At 35.6% G+C, this 20175-nt stretch overlaps 1 protein-coding gene across 4 annotated transcripts in view; it reads left to right on the plus strand.

Moving 5' to 3' along the window:
- sv (paired box protein shaven) overlaps positions 1–20175 on the plus strand; it is a 115092-nt gene that overhangs the window by 76239 nt on the left and 18678 nt on the right. For all 4 annotated transcript variants that reach the window (XM_073089778.1, XM_073089780.1, XM_073089777.1 and 1 more), the window contains exons 4-5: positions 705–870; positions 15112–15309. In XM_073089778.1, the coding sequence (XP_072945879.1) occupies positions 705–870; positions 15112–15309 (364 nt within the window). The remainder of the gene's footprint in view (positions 1–704; positions 871–15111; positions 15310–20175) is intronic.

Genomic DNA, 20175 nt, shown 5'->3' on the forward strand with positions numbered 1-20175 from the left:
TCCGTACCGGTTTAACAAATTGACATGGTGAAAACAATACGTTGTTTTACGAATTATTCTTTTTTTAACCGGGTATTTTTATACTGTATCTTTTTTCTGTAGGAGTAACAAATGCAATCAGAAAAATAGATATCCCTTAGATATATAACTTAGTTTTTAGAAGTAGTAGAGCATTTGTCTTCAACTCTTGACTTAGCTTCATGTGGAATAGGCGTTCTAACAGAAGCCGACCACAGAATTGCCACTCTTGTGGAATAAGATGTTTATCTAATATGCAAAACGTCAGTTTGCAGTTAATAGCACCTGGCCAGCTTTCTTCTCTTCTCTTCTTCCAACAATTTATCATAACCATAATCATTTATTGACTTGTAAATTATTGATAATTTGGGAGCAACATAACAGCTGTGTAAGCACTGCTGTGTTCTAGTTTGAAGGTTGTGGTAAGGGAGACATACTTGTCCGAGGCGTTCCAGCTTAGACCTCAGGACCAGAGACACATCTGTGGCCGATCTCTGGGAGGAAACCAATTCTATCTGGGGCTGATTACAGATGTCTATGGGTGGCAATAGCCACTTACCATCAGGTGGACTGCTTGCTCGGCTGCTACTCCTATATTATAAAAAACAACGCTTACTGTACAAATATTGGCGTACAAATGATAACAAATTTCTTTCGCGCAAATACAACTCTATTCTTCATTGCAGGTCATGGTGGAGTCAACCAACTAGGCGGTGTGTTCGTCAACGGTCGACCACTACCCGACGTGGTCAGGCAGCGGATAGTGGAACTGGCGCATAGCGGCGTGCGACCATGCGACATTAGCCGCCAGTTGCGAGTGTCGCATGGTTGCGTCTCGAAGATACTGTCTAGGTGAGTTTTCCTAGTTTTATAATGATAGCCTACTACTGTTCTTGACTGTACTGTTCTGTACCCTTACCATGAGTTTTACGTTTCGACAAATATGACTGTTTTGGTATTTGTTTACGTATTGGCATACAATTTCCAAGTTCTAATATAATCCGCTAGGGGCGCTGATTGGAAATAGTATGGGCAAATACGTAAACAAATACCAAAACAGTCATATTTGTGCAAACGTCAAAACTCATGGTAAGGGTACTGTACTGTTCTTGAAAACCTCTGTTCTACAAGTTCTTAAAAAAATAATCCTATTTTAGTGGTAGCTTATTGTGAAGATAGTCTTGAGGCTTATAGATCTGCAAAATAGCAGTGTTACGTTGAAATATTGACGGATTACTGATAAAGACTCACATGTATGCTTTTTAGACTTTATTCTTGTTATCAGTAGCACTACCATGAGTTTACAAAAGTATTACTCGCTAGCGACTGCGTAAAATAAATGTATGAAAAATTGTAAGGCGCCTCTGGTGGTTACTCGTAGAATTAAAATCCGTAGTGTGAGCCACTACGTAACTCGATACGTAAAAAACCTATCGAAATCAAATCGCTAGCGAATGTCATTGCCATACAAATTCGGTTCCATGAGTCATTAATTTGACAGACGTTGTCAAGAAATACCGTAACGATAGTAGTTATGTTATTGACTAGCAAAATGACAATAGTTTTCTATTTACAATTTCTATAGTGGCGTTTCTATGCCAACTCATGGTAGTGCTACAGGTGACTTTAGACCTTGTTGTTAACGTTTAAAAAATACAAAATAGGAGTTTGCCACTAATTCGCAACTTCTTCCACCAAAGCGCTTAAAGCATTTAAAGTATAGTATTTAGTAGTAGAAATTATAGTAAGTATTTTTTGGATTTTCTTTAGCCAAAGCATTATTATATCCCACTTCATAACAATGTAGGCCCTTCTAAATATATAACTAAAGGTGACTGACTGACATAATGATCTATCAACGCACAACCCAAACCACTGGACGGATCGGGCTGAAATTTGGCATGCAGGTAGATGTTATGAAGTAGGCATCCGCTAAGAAAGGATTTTGATCAATTCTACCCCCAAGGGGATAAAATAGGAGATGAAAATATTACTTCGTAACGCGAGCGAAGCTGCCGGCAATAGCTCGTACATAATAAGAGTTCATACACAACAATGGGTTTTAAAAAAACCTTAAACCAATCACCCACTTCCCTATATCGTAAACTCTGACTTTATGTCAGAACTTGTACAATCATTCACGGCATATATTCTTACATTTTATAAGTCACTAGCTGTCCCGGCAAACTTTGTACCGCCTCAAAATCTATTTATGAAATATATTTCATATAAAATAAAGCCTATGTTACTCGTGGATAATGTAGCTTTCGAATGGTGAAAGAATTTTTAAAATCGGTCGAGTAGTTTTTGAGCCTATTCATTACAACCAAACAAATAAACAAAGGTTTCCTCTTTATAATATTAGTGTAGATATATTTCTAGATACGTAATCTATTGTAAATGGACTTGGTCACAGATGTCCATGTGCGTACATAGATAAGTACAGATATCTCACCGCCTTGTAATTGAACGAAGCCATAAAATGGCTTAAACGGCTGACAAATGTGGCAGCCATCTAATGGCTCTCAATGTGTAAATTCACGCGGAACCATGCCGACATGTGCAGTTAAGTGGTGCAAAAACACGAAATCTAAGAAAAAGTGCGGAGAAATATCGTTTCTTTCGTAAATGATCTAAGAACTACATTTTTTAAATATTTATCAAACACAATAGATGACAATTTCAATTGTCAAAACTGGTGACATTTTCTTGTTAGGAGTGAGTAATCTTTACAAATCTGCGTGCGCAAGTGACTTATTTATATATTTGTTTATTTTTGTACCCTTAAACTAAGGGTTACTTACTACCAACTAGACCCGTACGTATTTTGAGGGTGGTAGAACCCTTTGTGGTTCGACTCCGGCGGCACCACCGCCACACCTATTTCTACCTAATAAAAGCAGTGTTAGGCGCTGCTGTGTTCCGGTTTGAAGGGTGTGGTAAGGGAGACAGACTTTTCCGAGGCGTTCCAGCTTAGTCCTCAGGGGTAGCGGCGCATCTGTGGCCGACCTCAGGTAGGAATATCTAATCCTATCTGGGGTTGATTACAGATGTCCATGGGCGGCAGTAGACACTTACCATCAGGTGGACTTCATGCTCGTCTGCTACTCTTATATTATAAAAAAAATGTTTATTTAATCTTTTAATAAATCATCCTTTACACGTTACGAAAATCAATATATAATTACCATAAAATATGCAAGCAAGTGATTAGTTTTTTACGAAGATATTGCATATTACGTTTCTTTCACAGACATTTTTCAATAGTTGAATCATTTTTAAGCTATTAAATCCGTTTTAATTATAATATGTTTAACACAAATGTCCATTTTTTGCTTTGTACCTAAGGAACTTATTATTCGATAATTTACTATTCATATTCAAATTTTCTTTTCACGATTTGCATTTTTATTGCTTCCTTACGCATAGGTATGTCACATAATTTTCGAAGGCATTTGCAGCTTAGTCCTCATGTGTAGCGGCGTATCTGTGGCCGACCTCAGATAGGAATTTGGTCGTGTCTGTCCATGGGCGGCGGTAGCTACTTAACACCAGGTAGACTGCATGCTCGTCTGCTATTCATCATTTATATTAAAAAACACAATATTGCCATAGGTGTTTAAACTTGTAATTATTATTTCAACAGAACAAAACATTAACTTCCTATACAAAACAATAGTCACCGATTTTCATAACAAAAAACGCTCATTTAGATGCCACGATAACGACACGACGTTTTGGAAATCAGTCGTGCGTTGTCACCTGAGGTAATCCTCGTATATAAATGTTGGAGTAGTTTAAAATGGTCTATTGTATAGTACAGTTAGGAAGAACAATGGTAAATGACATAAGTGTAATGTCTGACGGTAAGTGTGCGCACGCGCCGAGCGCACCGTCCGGAACGTCGTAGTCGACTTGCTTCATCATAAACTCATTATCCCACTGCTGGGCAACGAACAATGTAGAACGATTTTCTTTTATTTTGAGGCATTTTTTAAATTTTAGTTTGCGATTCAAAATTGAATGGACAGCGTATATTTTTTAACTTTAACCAATCTTTATGTGATATTAAAATAAGGTGCACACAATTAACTCTTGAAATTTGGGTTAAAATATGGGTTGTTTGTCAATTTAAATTTATCTATAACGGATAATCTAGCTGGCTAGATTAATTTTGCAGTCGCAAAGTCGTTAGACTAGCTGTTATGTTTTGGCTTATGATATAACATACTCGTATGGTACAAGGGCAGTGATAGCCTAGTGGTTAAGAAACTCAGCCTCTTGATCGAGGGCTCGAGGTTCAAATCTCAGGCACTCTCAGGCAATCTCAGGCAATCTCACGCACCTCTGATTTTTCAAAGTTATGTGCGTATTAGAAATTAATTATCACTTGCTAAACTGTGAAGGAAAACATCGTGAGGAAACCTATATACCTGAGAGATTTATAAAATAAATCGCAAAGGTATGTGAAGTCTACCAATACGCACTTGGTCAGCGCGGTGGACTATGGCCTAATCCTTCTCATTATGAGAGGAGACCCGTGCCCAGCAATGGGACAGTAATGGGTTGTTGTTGATGATGATATGGTACTGACAAAAGTAACTTTTACAATTTCACGTTTAGCTAAGGACTACATATTTGCACAATAAACGTAAAATATTTAAAATAATAACATGAATACGGTAAAGAAAGAAAAACGCAACAGTATAACAATTTATCGTTACGTAAACACCTAAGGTATGTACTATGTAGTACACACGGAAGCTTGTATAATTACAGTAATTATCAGAAATAAAACCATATATTACGCTCCTATAACCACTACGATTGGTACATTAAAATGTACCATATAAGTTACGGCCATGAGTTAGGTAGTGTTCTACGAGTAAAAAGCACCATAGATATGCATGGCGGAGCGGTTATTATACTAGTCTTATGAGTTCCAGATTCGTACCCAGGCTAGGCTGTATTCATAGAATAAACAAAGCCAAAATATTTCAGTATCTGTGTCTATTTTACTAGCTAACCATTTTTTTATTTTGGTTATTTCATTATACATAATTTGACTATTTTATTATTATATACCCATATTGATATTCTACTACCACTTTTGATTAATATCTCCCTGTGACTAGCAGCGATAGCGTACTGGTTCGAAACACAGCCTCTCAAACATACCTACCCGATATATCTTTAAAAAATAAGTATTCAAAGGTATGTCAAGGCTACCAATACGCACTTGGCCAGCGCGGTGGACTATGGCCTAATCCTTCTCATTCTGAGAGAAGACCCTGCAGTGGGACAGTAATGGGTTGATGACGGACATTCCGTGATGGCCTACTTTTCACACAAAATCTGTAACAACATACATATTATAAACTCATCAATTAACATACACACATACACAGTTTTTTCTCCATACATTACCCTTAGTATGAGTTTTTACGTTTTTACAAAATGACTGTTTTTGTATTTGCTTACGTATCTGCCGATACATTTCCAATCAGCGCCCCTAGCGCACTGTATCAGAACTGATTGGAAATGTATGTGAAATACGTAAACAAATACAAAAACAGTTATTTTTGTAAAAACGTAAAAGCTCATACTAAAGGTACAGACTAGACAATAACTTAACATAACTAATTAACATAACCGTTACATCTTAACGATCTCGAGTTAACTGCGGTTTGGTTAAAGCGTACATCACTAAACATCGGTTAACCACGATGAGATCATTAACCAGACGATCGGCTGTAGCTTACTGGTTACACGATATTGTAATGAGAATTAATTTGTATGTAAATTGTAAGATTTATGTGGTTGTAATTTGAAAGGTGGTAGAACCAGTACCCTTACCATGTGTTTTTACGTTTTGATAAATATGACTGTTTTAGTATGTTTACGTATTTGCCCATACAAATTCCAATCAGCGCCCCTAGCGAATTGTATCAGAACTATAGTGTCAGTAACGTAACATTAAATGTCTAAATTGATAAAATGGCGCTTTATGTTTTGTCTCTCTATTTTGCGAATATGTGAGGCAGACAAAAAGACTTGAGCGCATACTTATTGTTACGTTTACTCAGTCTACTGAAGCAAACGGAACAGAATAATAGATTAGTAAACATAACGTAAAATTGTGGGATGTTTTGAAAACTCATGGTAAGGGTACAGTAGTCAAATGGGGAGGTAAATCGTTACACTTATTTTTTAGATTGTAACAGTTCTTACATTACGTTACATATGAGGTAATCTTACGCTCGTTATTAAGTAGCAATCTATCCATGTTTTTGCCTGTTAAAGATCGAAAAAAGACAATGTCTAATATGAGGAAATTGTCGTAAATCGATCTTTGCTTATTATTTTTCTGGAGAGGAATCATCTTCAGGTGGAATTGGGCTTTATGGAGTTGCTTGATTTTTTTGGACTGTAGTGACCATCTAGACAGATAGACTGCAAGCTCGTTGCTGACATCCTGACCTAGTAGGTACAGATTAGAAGACTTTACACATCTTCGAAAACTTCGAGAACTCGCAGACAGACTCATGTCCTCCCGGTATTTTCCCTTATCGTTAAAGCAAGTAATAAATAATTAATCAGGAACTAATTTGAAGGTGGTAGGAATTAATTTGAAGATGGTAGAACCCTTTGTGACTCCGGCGGCACCACACCAATTTCTACCTAATAACAGCAGTGTTAGGCGCTGCTGTGTTCCGTTTTGAAGGGTGTGGTAAGGGAGACATACTTTTCCGAGGCGTTCCAGCTTAGTCCTCAGGGGTAGCGGCGCATCTGTGGCCGACCTCAGATAGGAATAACTCATCCTATCTGGGGTTGATTACAGACCATTGGTATGTCTATGGGCGGCAGTAGCCACATACTATCAGGTGGACTGCATGCTCGTCTGCTAATATAGGAGATATTACATATATATAAAAAAAAATAAGCAATACGCACATAGCATCATAATCTACATAGGTTTCGAACTATGGACAGTTATCACTACATATCAGCTTCGATACTCTAAATTAAATCAATTAGTTAATATCATTACTATTCAGGATTCAGCGCACAATAATTATCATTAATTCAACGAAATAACGAACTTATTCGAGAAATAAATGAAATAATGAATATAATTGAATGTCGCTTAATAAACCCCAACAGTTAATATCGAATGAGACCCAGGGCGACAAACATATGAAAAGTCAATAATTTCAATATAAATGAACAATGATATGAATGAGAGGTTGGGCCGAGCCATTGTCTGATTTAAATTGAAACTGACCGACTAGTGAGGGATGTACCGGGCCCCGGGATTGCGGAATTGTTATAATTAGTTTTGTTTTTATTTGGATTCATTTGTTGTTATTTTTGATGGCATTGATTTTTAGGGAAACATATTTTATATGAAGACCGGAGTTTAGGGCCACGGGATTATCATAATTAGTTTTCATTGGGTTTCATTTGTTGTGATATTTCTTTTTATTGAAATTGACAGAAAATATTTATTTATAAAGGCGCAGATGATATTATTATCTTTATTTATTCTAATGTTTAAAAGATATATATTTTTTTGATTTTGGTGTAATTTATAGGCAAAGCCCTTCCTTGTAAGGTAGATTTTATGTCCATATGAAAGCTCAGTATTGGACCTTTACATCTCCAAATTGAATATTATATGTTTTGTTCTTTGAATGAAACAGATACACTGATATTTTAGTCACTACACTGTTCTGTATCTATTATCCAACGCCTACAGTCACATCCAAACATCTTCCCTACGTACGGGACACACGCACATCACTACTCCCTCGGGAGTCTGAATAGAACTGGCCATCGCTTTTCAATTTATTTGCCCGGTCCTTTCCATCACACTGTTTTGAATTTAGCCACTGCAGTGCCGTATCACTCGAGTTGGGCGTATTAGGGTAATCTATGTTTTCGAAATTGGAATAAAAATATTTTGTTTTGTAATACATGCTGCTGTCTTTGATATGAAATTCTAAAAAACTCAGTCCACTTGATGGTATGTTCTGCGAGTTAGGCATATTAGGGTTATTTTTTTTTAAATCAGAATAAAATCATTTTCTTTTTTAATTAAGGCTACTGAGTCTAATAAAGAATAGTCTCCTTGGTACTAAGTTGTCTTGGACATTTGGAATCAACCCCAAATATGACGAGCCGAACTTAAGTTGGTATATGTTACATACTTGAGATCGGCTATAGATGAGATGCTATATAAAGACTAAGTTAGAAAATTTCGTAAGTGTCCTTCCATTCATCCTGACCTGCCATTTTTAAATCACCGTATATCAGCTGTTATAATCTCAAACAAATATGAAGCTTCAGGGCACTTGCTATCTTTTAAACCATATAGGAAGGAAAGAAATAATGAGAGCAAACAATGTTTAGTGTGAATAAGTAATGATTTAAAAATACTCATTTTTTCACACCTTTAAATAATGTAAGTTCCTAACATAAGTTGCACTAAAACGGTAATTACCATTCTAAAACCAGACTTCTATTAACAATGTTACATTTAACGTTAGACTAGATTCCAGTTAGATTAAACTTAAATCTAAATAAACAGCGGTCTAGATCTGATTTCAAACGAAACCAACGAGCCGACTTAAACTGTGCCGATTCTTAATTGTAATTATTTCTTAAAATCATTAACACAGTACACAAAACGTAGACTTTGTTATATAGATCTAACGTAGAAGTGAAGCTGTAGGAAAACAATCCTACAAACAAGAGTATACAGAATATTTTCGTGTGCTACATATAACGGTATTGTTCTGTGTGTTTTACTGTAAAGTCTCATTTTCCTGCCATGGAAAACTCACCTGTAAGCCAATTGTATTGAAGGTGGGAATCGCGTGTCAAAAGTTTAGTTCTAACAGCGGAAGTGTGGCGGGCGTCACGCTTTCTGAATGCCGGCGTACGGTCAGAAAAAACAGACTAATTATTATATACGGACGCAGGACCGTCCGTACTACTTTCATTTGTGATAGGTGTTTCGGTTTTAATTTGTAACCCGGAAACAATGGTATTCCTGATGTTACCCAGTTCTTGGCGGAAATTACCCAAATTCTCAAAGGTTCTGATTCGATTCTTCAATATTTTAAACTAGCAATCATTCTGAGCAAGTCTAAACTTAGACCTGATCTGATCAAAGAACTATGTTAATCATAATGTAAGATCTTTATCACAGTGGTTGTGAGATCTCTTAACTAATTCATGTGCTGTAAATCTGAAGATTATTGTAAGTCATCTTTGAATAGTTGCAGTGAATCAGTGGCTCTACGGTTTTTAAAAAAAACCGTAGAGCCACTTTAGAGGTCCTTTTTTAAATACTAAGTAAAAAATAGATATGTGCACTTCTGAACATTCAAATAAAAAAGTAACTATCTTCGAAAAATCAGATGATAAAATTTATCCCACCCCACACTTCTACGCGGTCGATGTTACTATGTTGTTCTATGTGGGCAGCTATCCCTGTAGCTATACGTTAATCTTTATACTCCCACATACGTCTCTGCCAACACTATGTGCTTTATAGCTCCCATGATTCCCATCTACCTACGATTCGATGTAGACCTTCCTTATCTAACTCAGCTTACACATATTTATAAACTTGGTACTTAGTTTATACCTAAACCTAAATGTCGTGCTGAGTGCTATAAATATTATTTTTAAGACTTAAGACTTTCTTATTTAAAAATGGTACTTAGGTAAAATATAAACATATAATTGATACACTAGTTCAACAATCAAGATATTTCAAATTAAAAGGAAGAAAAATAAACATTACATACATACTCGTAGCTATACTAATACAAATATATTTATTAAATAACATGGTACTTATCTACTAATATTAAATACTTCAAAATGAGTTAATCAATTGATTTTTTAAAAAAGACAAAATATAAAGATAAATAGCAGTAACCACCGCAGATATTTTTTGAAACTATTATGTCGTGTGTTATGTTTCATATTATATCATGCATAATTGCATACCCTCAAACAAGACTGCTATGCAAAATCGATTCTCGCAGAAACCTATCGTATAGAGACGCCAATTTGTTCATCGAATATCGGACATATTGCCGATCAAGATAACCAGTGTCGGCGTAATAGGCTTACGGGCTTACAAGCGAGATTACGGGCGGGATTCAGCGGGATTCGGTCGGCTTACGCTCGTCAGTTTACAATTCACCACTTTGATGCTTATTGAGTTATAGTTATCGGAATTCGGAGTGGCGTTCTATAGGATATATTCCTCATCTTGTAAGAAGTGGGAAGTGGAAATCTCCCCCTATACCAAAGTCATAATCCATATCAAGGCTGACATCCGCTACTAGATGATGGTCTTCATGCAAACCAAATATAAGTTGATTTTATATGTTAATACAAATTTTGGGAACATACGTAGATTTGCCATAATTATGAAAGCAACTTTAAATAATATTTGTTACTAACTTCGGACTATCTTGGAGTAGCGTGATTGAAGTAAGTACTTCAATTAGGAGGAGAAACTACCAGTGCCCAAGAGATATAAAATGGATCGAAATCAAAAACATGATTTTGCACAATAAGAGGAATTTAAACTCAGGCCAAAAAATGGAAATTGAAGAAAATTGAATACATATAACTGGTTTTTAACTTAATAACGTCTACCATCTAATAATATTATTAGCCACAAACAGGCGCAAAAAGAGCAACGACAACACACTCAAAATATCGCAATATTCAACCCTAAAACACTGCAGTACATTACGACAGTAGATCCCCATGGGAGGACACAGGCACCCTTGTTCAATGGTACAGTCACGCAGAAAAGTGTAATATTTTAAAGAACAGTAAAAATAACTTTATTATATGCGCGTAGAATAATATTCCAAAAGCAACTTTTATCTTAATGTGGCGTTCTTATACATCTTTTATGTTTAACAATTTTTAATTACACTTGACATTACCTACATACACGTAGTTAGTACATTTGATAAATGAGTTAAACACACCTTTCTAATTTTATGCAGTCTCAAATTATAATAAAAATAACTAAATTTGCTAGATTCTTGAAGGAAAATTAAAGCTTTTAAATCATCAGATCATTTTATAAGAACTCACAATTTAATTTTTTTAAGTGTAAATAGCAAAGAATACTTATCCATTTTAATATAAATAATTAAATAGTTTAGTCTAGTACATAAACAATATTATTCATATAGCTTTTATCATTCGGGTCGAATCTAAGAGTAATACTTACTTTAAATTAAAAATATAGATCAAGTAGGTATATGTATAGATTATAAGTATTCTATAGATGAATAGATTACACAAAAAAAAGCGAATAATATGTCACTATTCAACCATTACTAAAGTAAACCATAAATAAGTTCATAACACTTTTGGCCACCCCATTCCACTAAGGGTGTGATCGCTTCTAATTGACTTATCCCGCGCCCGATACATGCTTCCCCACCAAATTACTTAAGTGCAAGATCCGATTGAGTTATTTTTATCTGTTTAATCTTGTTTTGCTTTGGGTTTCAGCACTTAGATGCACTTTGAATAATTTTGCGGTTATAATTATGTAATGTAATGTTTTATTGGCTGTAATCCATTTTAACCGACTTTGAAAGAAGAGGTTCTAAATTCGGCAGTATTTTAATTCCCCAATTCGTGTTACATGGAGTTTTCTTGGGGTTACCCATTTATATAACTTGTGGAGGCCTAGGGCGTACTCTACTACGCTGATTGATTGTAGATTCGTGAAAAAAGAACGACTTAGATGAGCTCGTGTTGACTTTAATAAAACTGCTCGTAGAATTTCTTACAAGGTTTAACAACTGATATCATGACAACACACGGAATAAGCGTTTAAATGTCCGCCCTAAAGCACAAAGTTCATCATTCAATTATCTGTCTGGTCGGGTATCGAACCTGGAACCCTGTGCGTCAGACCGGCATGCTGACCGCTCCGCAACGCGAGTCGTCGATTCGTATTCAAATAAGAAAATATTTTTTTATATGTTATACTGACAAAATATAACTGTCAAATAGATAAATCATTCTACATCCCATATCATTAAATTTGTTGTCTCGTTAATGAAAACAATCTATTATTACAAAGATCCCGGGCCCGTCCCGCTATCCCGGGGGACGCGGGCATCCCTAAAGCACTCCGTCAGTCACATTGCTACTGTCAGTTGAGTATTGTGTATAACAAATTATGATTTACAAATAAATAGGTACATTTCTGTATTAATTTATTTGGAGTCAAAATATTATTAAATGATACTTAAATAAATATTTTTATTATAACTTTACTTTTTTAACTTATACTTTATACTTATACTTTAACTTTACTTTTTAATAAGAATTATTACATGTGACATATTTGCATACCCTTTGAGTTAGGATAGGAGCACAAAACTAATGTATTCCACATATAATGTATTTCACCTTATCCAGCAATAAATGAATTGAATTGAATTGAATTGAATTGAAATTTGAAATATAAATCACAGTAAAACAGTTTAATTAATTTATTTGAAAAAAAAAATAGATATTATTATTTAACTTTCCTTTATTATCGATTCCTGTAAAATATATTATTAAAATATGGATGTCCAAATAAATAAAAAACTTTATAACTAATTTACTTTGCTTCTAACGTGACTTATTTTTTATTTTAATTTAGCAAATAAAATTTGATTTTGCTCATGGTCATTTCATGTGAAAGTTTAACTAAACTTAACTAAAAGACTAAACTTAACTTAAGCTCAACTAGGCTCCATAATTACGCAATAGAACTGTATATACCAACTTAGTAACGAACATTACATTAGTTCCTCATCATTATACATACTCGGTTCTTAAAAAATGTAAAGATTAAATGGAAGACGAAAAATATACATACAAAAAACATAATATGTGACCTCTTCGCCGCAGTCGACAAAAATTCAAAGTGGTAAAGTCACTACAAAATTTGTGTAAATGAGTACTACGTTTTCTAGAGCCACTTTTAAAGCTAAAATACGAAATAACCAGGAATATTATACATAAAAAAACAACTGCTTAAAAACATAGCCTATAATTTAGACGAATCCAACGACATTTCATATGTTAAAATCCGTCAAACCGAGCTGCAACGCGTGCCAAAGAATGCAACATACATACATACTTACATACATACATACATACATACATACGTACGTTCATACATACATACATACATACAAACATACATACATACATACATACATACATACATACATACATACATACGTACGCTCCAGGAACTTACTCTTCGCAGTCGAGTAAAAAAATATACAACTTGTTTCAATAAAGATTGTTTTCCAAAATGGCGACATTACTATGTCTCTATCTATATAATGAGTAAGCAAGAAACATAGATATATTAGCAATTTTGATTACATTCTCTATTGATACAAAGTATACTTGTCCGTCACAAAAACCTACAGGCAGTTATTAACCCAGTTTTCTAATAATTCCGTCCCCACTAAAAGAGAAACTAGATTTTGTATCTTTTTTTCTTTTTGGATTCAAGGTTTATGTGATTTGAACTTTTTGCGTATTTTTTAATTCACCTTCAGTATTAGTAGGCTTACTATAACTTTATATCTATTTGCCTACCTGTTATGATTCAATAGAAATACGAAACACAACGAAAAATAGCGGTTTCTTACCACCCCCCTTTATTTTCAAGCTATTTTTATTTTAGCTAATCATATAAAGTTAATCAATAAATACTTAGACTAAGCATAAATCGTCGAAAAATAGCGGTCTATTGTATAGCGACCCCTATTTATTAAATCTACTTTTATTTTAGCTGACTACATAAATTTGATTCTTTCTCTAAGTTCATTGTAATGTTTTTTTTATTTTTTTTGTTAAAACACGTGTACAAAGTACATTTCCAAAAACACTTCTAAAAGTAATAACACTTCCATTACCTACCATACAAGTGCGAAATCACACCATATTGCCAACAAACGCGAACCAGTAAGTAGCTAGTAATTCCCAGCTACCAGCTACCAGCTACCAGCTAGTAATTCCCAAATCAACCATAAACTACCCTTTCGATTCACGCCCCATCCCTAGGGACGTGGCATTAGACTGACGAAAATTAAATTCTGCTCAATAAAATAATAGGACTGTATTATGGCAATTCGATTAGATGGACACCCTACGTAGAGTTTAAAGGGTGCGTACGAGTGATTTATTTTTGTGTCGCGATTTTTGATTGGATGTCTAGATTATTGTGCGTTAGATTTTGTAATTTAAAAGTATAAAAATCTAATATATTATACTCGTATTATGATTTTAGACTAAATTTATCGGTGAGTTGAGACATTTTAACATACAACGGGTATTCACGATACGCAGTTTTAACCTCTTTATACTCGATAATTCAGCATAATTACGATTACAAATATCGCCAGTAACCGTCACATATTAAACTATTAAAATCTAAGTAAAGTTTAAATTCAAGTTAAATGTAAATTAAAGATGTGATATAGTACGTTGTGATCATTTCTTGTATATCCAAAATGTTAATACGTGTAAAAAATATTAGTATGAGGATGTAACAATAATTAAATATTGCCTGTAGGTGTAAATGAACCTCAATATACGAGTATTCAATATACGTTTAGGTGGTAGAACCCTTTGTGGTTCGACTCCGGCGGCACCATCGCCACACCTATTTCTACCTAATAACTGCAGTGTTAGGTGCTGCTGTGTTCCGGTTTGAAGGGTGTGGTAAGGGAGAAAGACTTTTCCGAGGCATTCCAGCTTAGTCCTCAGGGGTAGCGGCGCATCTGTGGCCGACCTCAGGTAGGAATATCTAATCCTATCTGGGGTTTATTACAGATGTCCATGGGCGGCAGTAGCCACTTACCATCAGGTGGACTGCATGCTCGTCTGCTACTCTTATATTATATAAAAAAAAAAAGTATGTACATTCTTGACACAAACCACATAGTACCTAAATTGTAGTTTTATTTATATACATCTTTCAAGTTTTCTATTTATTAATATTTTTATCATCTCCACCAGGTATTACGAGACGGGGAGCTTCAAAGCGGGTGTGATAGGGGGTTCGAAGCCGAAGGTGGCCACCCCGCCCGTTGTGGACGCGATAGCTGCCTACAAGAGAGAGAACCCGACGATGTTCGCCTGGGAGATCCGGGATCGGCTGCTGAGTGAGGGGATATGCAGCCAGGATAATGTGCCGTCAGTGTCCAGTATTAACAGGTAAGATGATTGATACTATTTCATTGTTTAGTGTAGAACCCGTCGTGGTACGATACCATAGCATCAACACATGGTTCGTCCTCAGAACAGCAGTGATGAGTGTGATAGACTTTACGCGGTATCTCAACTTAGTTCTGTGACTGACCTCAGGCGTTTATACTAATCGGGTTGATAACTGAGGTACACAAGCGGCTATAGCCACTTACCATCAGGTGGACTCTGGTTCCTATTGTCACTTCTTTAAAGTAACTACCTTAAAAATTGCTATGATAATGAATAAAAAATAAGTCTACACAATACTGTCCTACTGCTGGGTATGGGTCTCCTCTCGGAGTAAGAGGGTTTTAGGCCATAGTTCGACACGGTAGCCAAGTGCGAATTGATAGGCTTCATATTCTTGGGTACATTTTTTAACTCATAAATGTAATAAAGCCTATCGGGTATGTAGGTTTCTTCAGGATGATTTTCTTTATCGTTGTTAAGTAAATATCTAACACACACATACCTTAAAACAGTCAGAGCAGAATTCCTTTCTGAGATTCAAACCTCGAACCCTAATTGAAAGACTAAGTTTCAAGAGAATAGGCTATCAGTATTTATAATAATAAGTAACTTACCTAAAATACCCAAAACAATCTTCATTACATCTCAATTACAAGCACTTTACAACAAATTGTGTTACCCCAAGCGAGTGGAGTCGGGTGCAATGTTTATTGATACCAATCCTGTTCCATTGTTCGATAATGGACCCCTGAGCCCCTGCGTCCCCTCGAATGGACGGTGCCTACATTACAGAAATGTATTTTAACGTTTTGAAAGGAAATTTTGCATATTGATTTTTTATTTTTGTAATATAGGAAGACGAGCATTTACCTGATGGTAGTGGTTGGCACATGGACATGTGTGATCGACCACAGATAGGATTAGACTGCTACCTAAGGTCAGCCACAGATGCGCCGCTACCTCTGAGGACTAAGCTAGAATGTCTATGAAAAGTATGTCGCCCATACCACACCCTTTAAACCAGAATACAGCAGCGCCTAACATTGCTGCTATTAACCAGAAATAGAAGTGGCGGTGGTGCCGTCGGAGTCGAACCACAGAGGGTTCTACCTTTAAGTGCTAATTAATTGGTAATATATACATAATTTTGAAAAATCAGAAGTGCGTGTTTGGAATTCGAACCTCGGACATATGCGTCAGATCACCTTTAAGAATGAAAAACATAACTAAAATATCTTCCAAAATGTTTAATATGTTTCTTCTCTATTTGATGTATGTATATGTATTTATGTAGAGTCCGCGCCAAACTGCTACTCCGCTCCGAATATAGATACGAGTCGCGTCGCAATAACAAATTGTAAATATTAGGGGTACGAAGACAGTGCGGTACCCCCGGCACCCTCCACTGCCCGCTCTCGCCCACGGGTACATAGCTGCGTTAGTGAGCCCTTACGTTACAGAGTATATGCTAACTAAACCTGCGCGCAACAACTTCAGAGCAGACTAGAAGTTTGGCGCGGACAATACACGTGATAATTGATAATTTTTTTATCAAAAAGTCCTAAGCTTGACGTAACCCAATTTCGCGTTACAAACTTATTAAGCATATCATAAACATCACGATCGCTATTACACAGATAACGTATAAATTAATAATCGGTAGCACAGATAACAAATGTTGACATAAACTTCAATATACACCCCGGATCTGGGGAGTTTTATCTAATCTGGCAACACTACGCGTAATTAGACGCGTGGATTTTTTAATGCTGGCCACACTTGAGTTGAAGTGTCAGTGATAACATGACTGGATGTTTTTGTTAATTTATTAATATTGGAATTTATCTAGTGATGGCTTGACATGCTAGTAGGTACCTACTTGTATAAGTCCTGGTATCCATTTGACATTGTATTCATCAAAATAATATTTTATAGTTCAAGTTATTGAATGGAACTGTTCATTTATATATTTTTTTATTTCATTTTAAAGTAAGCTGGTACCATATATTTTTTTTACAAAAACAATGTAGACTTTTGTAAAAAAAAGTGTTATATTCCAAGGAATACCTTTTATTACCTTTTATGAAGATAGATGATTATCTATCCGTAGAATCAATCGATTCTACGGATAGATAATCATCTATCTTCATAAAAGGTATCATTATATGTCCATAACGGTGTATACCTATTTATTTGCTTGTACGTACTTGTTATTGAACACGTATATAAACACCTCAAGCCAGACATCAAGTCACAATTGAGATTATCCTAACATACCTCACAGAACATACAGGCTTTTGACCAAAATATGCTATGCATTTAATGAAAAATAAGACTTCAAAATCTATGATTTAAACCTACCTCCCAAAACCAACAAACAAATAATCAATAAATTATTAATAATTTACTATGATATTCGATAAAGACAGACAATACAAATCATAAAACCAACTCCACACAAAGCCTAATCGAAAAACGTTGTAACCGAAAAATCCAGAATCCCATAAGCAATGAAGGAAATAGGAATAACCAAGAGATAGTTTATATGATTATTATTGTAACGGGAATAGCAATAATTCAGGATAGAGGCAGGGGATATCCGGCGAGAGGAGCACGTGTCCCTGCTTCCGGTACCGCCATCTTTGCTCCCCGCCCGAGATCCGACTTCCGGTAGCTTTCGAGTCACGCAACCCCTTGCTTGGGGCCATGAAAACGGAGATAATTGATTATTTTAAGACATAATTAATAATAAAAATGTCAGTTAAATTACAAGTCAGAAGACTTGTAATTTAACTGACATTTTTATAATACGATATAAACAATAAGAATTAATTACATGGTTTTACGATAAAAATAACCTTTTTAATGAAAACCTAAAGGTCTAAAGGTGATATGTACTTTATGTTTTAAGTAAGCAAATTATTATAAACACCTAAATCCAGACAGCTTAAAAATATAGCCTATTACACTCGTACAATTCAGATAGATCTAAGGACACCCCATACGATAAATCAGGGTTGCAGGGCATGGCCAAGGAATAAGACATACCCACATACGCTCAAAAAACACAACCCTGGCTAATGTAATTCTAAGCACAATGAAAGTTAAATGTTAAAACTAATATATTAAATAATAAAATCCTTAACACATACAATATTGCTACAAAAAATCATTCGACTTGAGCACCTCCTCTTTTTGAAGTCAGTTAAAACATTTCAACGTACTGTTTATCGCTTGTAACTTCCCGCTTTTTCTATGGCCCCACTAACCCCTCCATACTCTACTCAATCAATCGGACAAAAACAAACTGTAATATAACACAAAAGAGTTGGGATTACAATAAACGCTGTCCTGAAACTTTTAGCAAACTTCGTAAAAGGGCAGAAATGGAGTTCCTCGGTAAAAACATTTGCAGATTACATTCCAAAGTTTTTCGGAAAACTGGTCTATTTCTTACACTAACAATAGGAAAGATCACTTTGAAAACTATACAATATACATTATCTTTAAGAAAATGCGAGCATATCTTCTTAGACTTACTCGCATTTTCTTTAATAAAAGAACATGTAGTCCATCTTTTTTATTTAAATATTAAAGTACTCGTAGCAAACGAACATGCAGTCGACCTGATGGCAAGTGGCTACTGCTGCCCATGGATATCTAAAATCAACCCCCGATAAGATAAGAGTCCAGTATGAAGTTGACAACAGAAGCTCTGCTACTCCTGAGGACTAAGTTCTTAAGCCTCGGATAAGTAGGAATGTCTCCCTTACCACACCCTTCAAACCAGAACACAACAGCGCTTAACACTGTTGTTATTAGGCAAAGTGGCAGTGGTGCCGCTGGACTCGAACCACAGACGGTTCTATCACCTTCGACGCGATATTAAGTAATCACAGCAGTTCAACTGAACCGTTTCGACTCCGGCGGCACCACCGCCACACATTAACGACAAAAATTATTAATGTTCTCGATACTTACTTTACCCTGTAAGTATCGAGAACGAGATCGAGAGAGAAAAGATAATTTTATCTACAAAAACAAATTCAATACCATCGCTCGATTTCACAATCATCACCAGACTTAACATTTCACATTATTTTGCGAAATCGTCACATTTAAATAGATTTCTATTTACCCCGATACGACCACAGGAAGGTCGACGACGGCACATTACCGGCACGTGTCGGACACGTGTCGTGGGGTGCGAATCGCCCTCGTATTGCGATTGCTTTAAAATTGACTCTGGATGTTTGGTTCAGATGATCTCGATTGTGGCTGGTATGATGTGTTTAGTGGGGCCATTATTAGTTTAAACTGCTAGATTAGATCGAGAAATGTAATAAATTTGGGTGCTGACTTGGATGAGCTTTTTATGGAATTGAACTCGTTGCGACTGAGGTGCGATCACTTCCCAAAATTACACATAGACACACACATTCACGCGCGCATATAAGTGCATACACAGAGACACATACACACAAACACATCATATACACAAACACATACGCACAAACACACACACATACACATGCGCACACACAAACACACACACCAATTCACTCGCACATACACAAAAACACACACTCACCCGTTCACTCACATGATTCACAGAGTTCCGTTGAACGGTTTTGAAGATCAACGTAAAAACACAGTGAACACACATAATTCATGAGGTATTGGAAATAAAAGAAGAATGGGCTTGTTTTTGCAAGAAATCTGCACGGTCATGAAAGTTTGAAACAGAAAAAATATCCCTATACTTTTCTAACATCTTATTCTCATATGCATTTGCCAACAATTACATTAATTACATAATTGTCAATAATAACATAAACATATGTAAAATACATATTTAATTTG

Source organism: Epargyreus clarus, unplaced genomic scaffold, assembly GCF_041222505.1.
Source record: "Epargyreus clarus isolate Ecla_fem2 unplaced genomic scaffold, WU_Ecla_fem_2.2 ptg000031l, whole genome shotgun sequence".
NCBI classification, from domain to species: domain Eukaryota; kingdom Metazoa; phylum Arthropoda; class Insecta; order Lepidoptera; family Hesperiidae; genus Epargyreus; species Epargyreus clarus.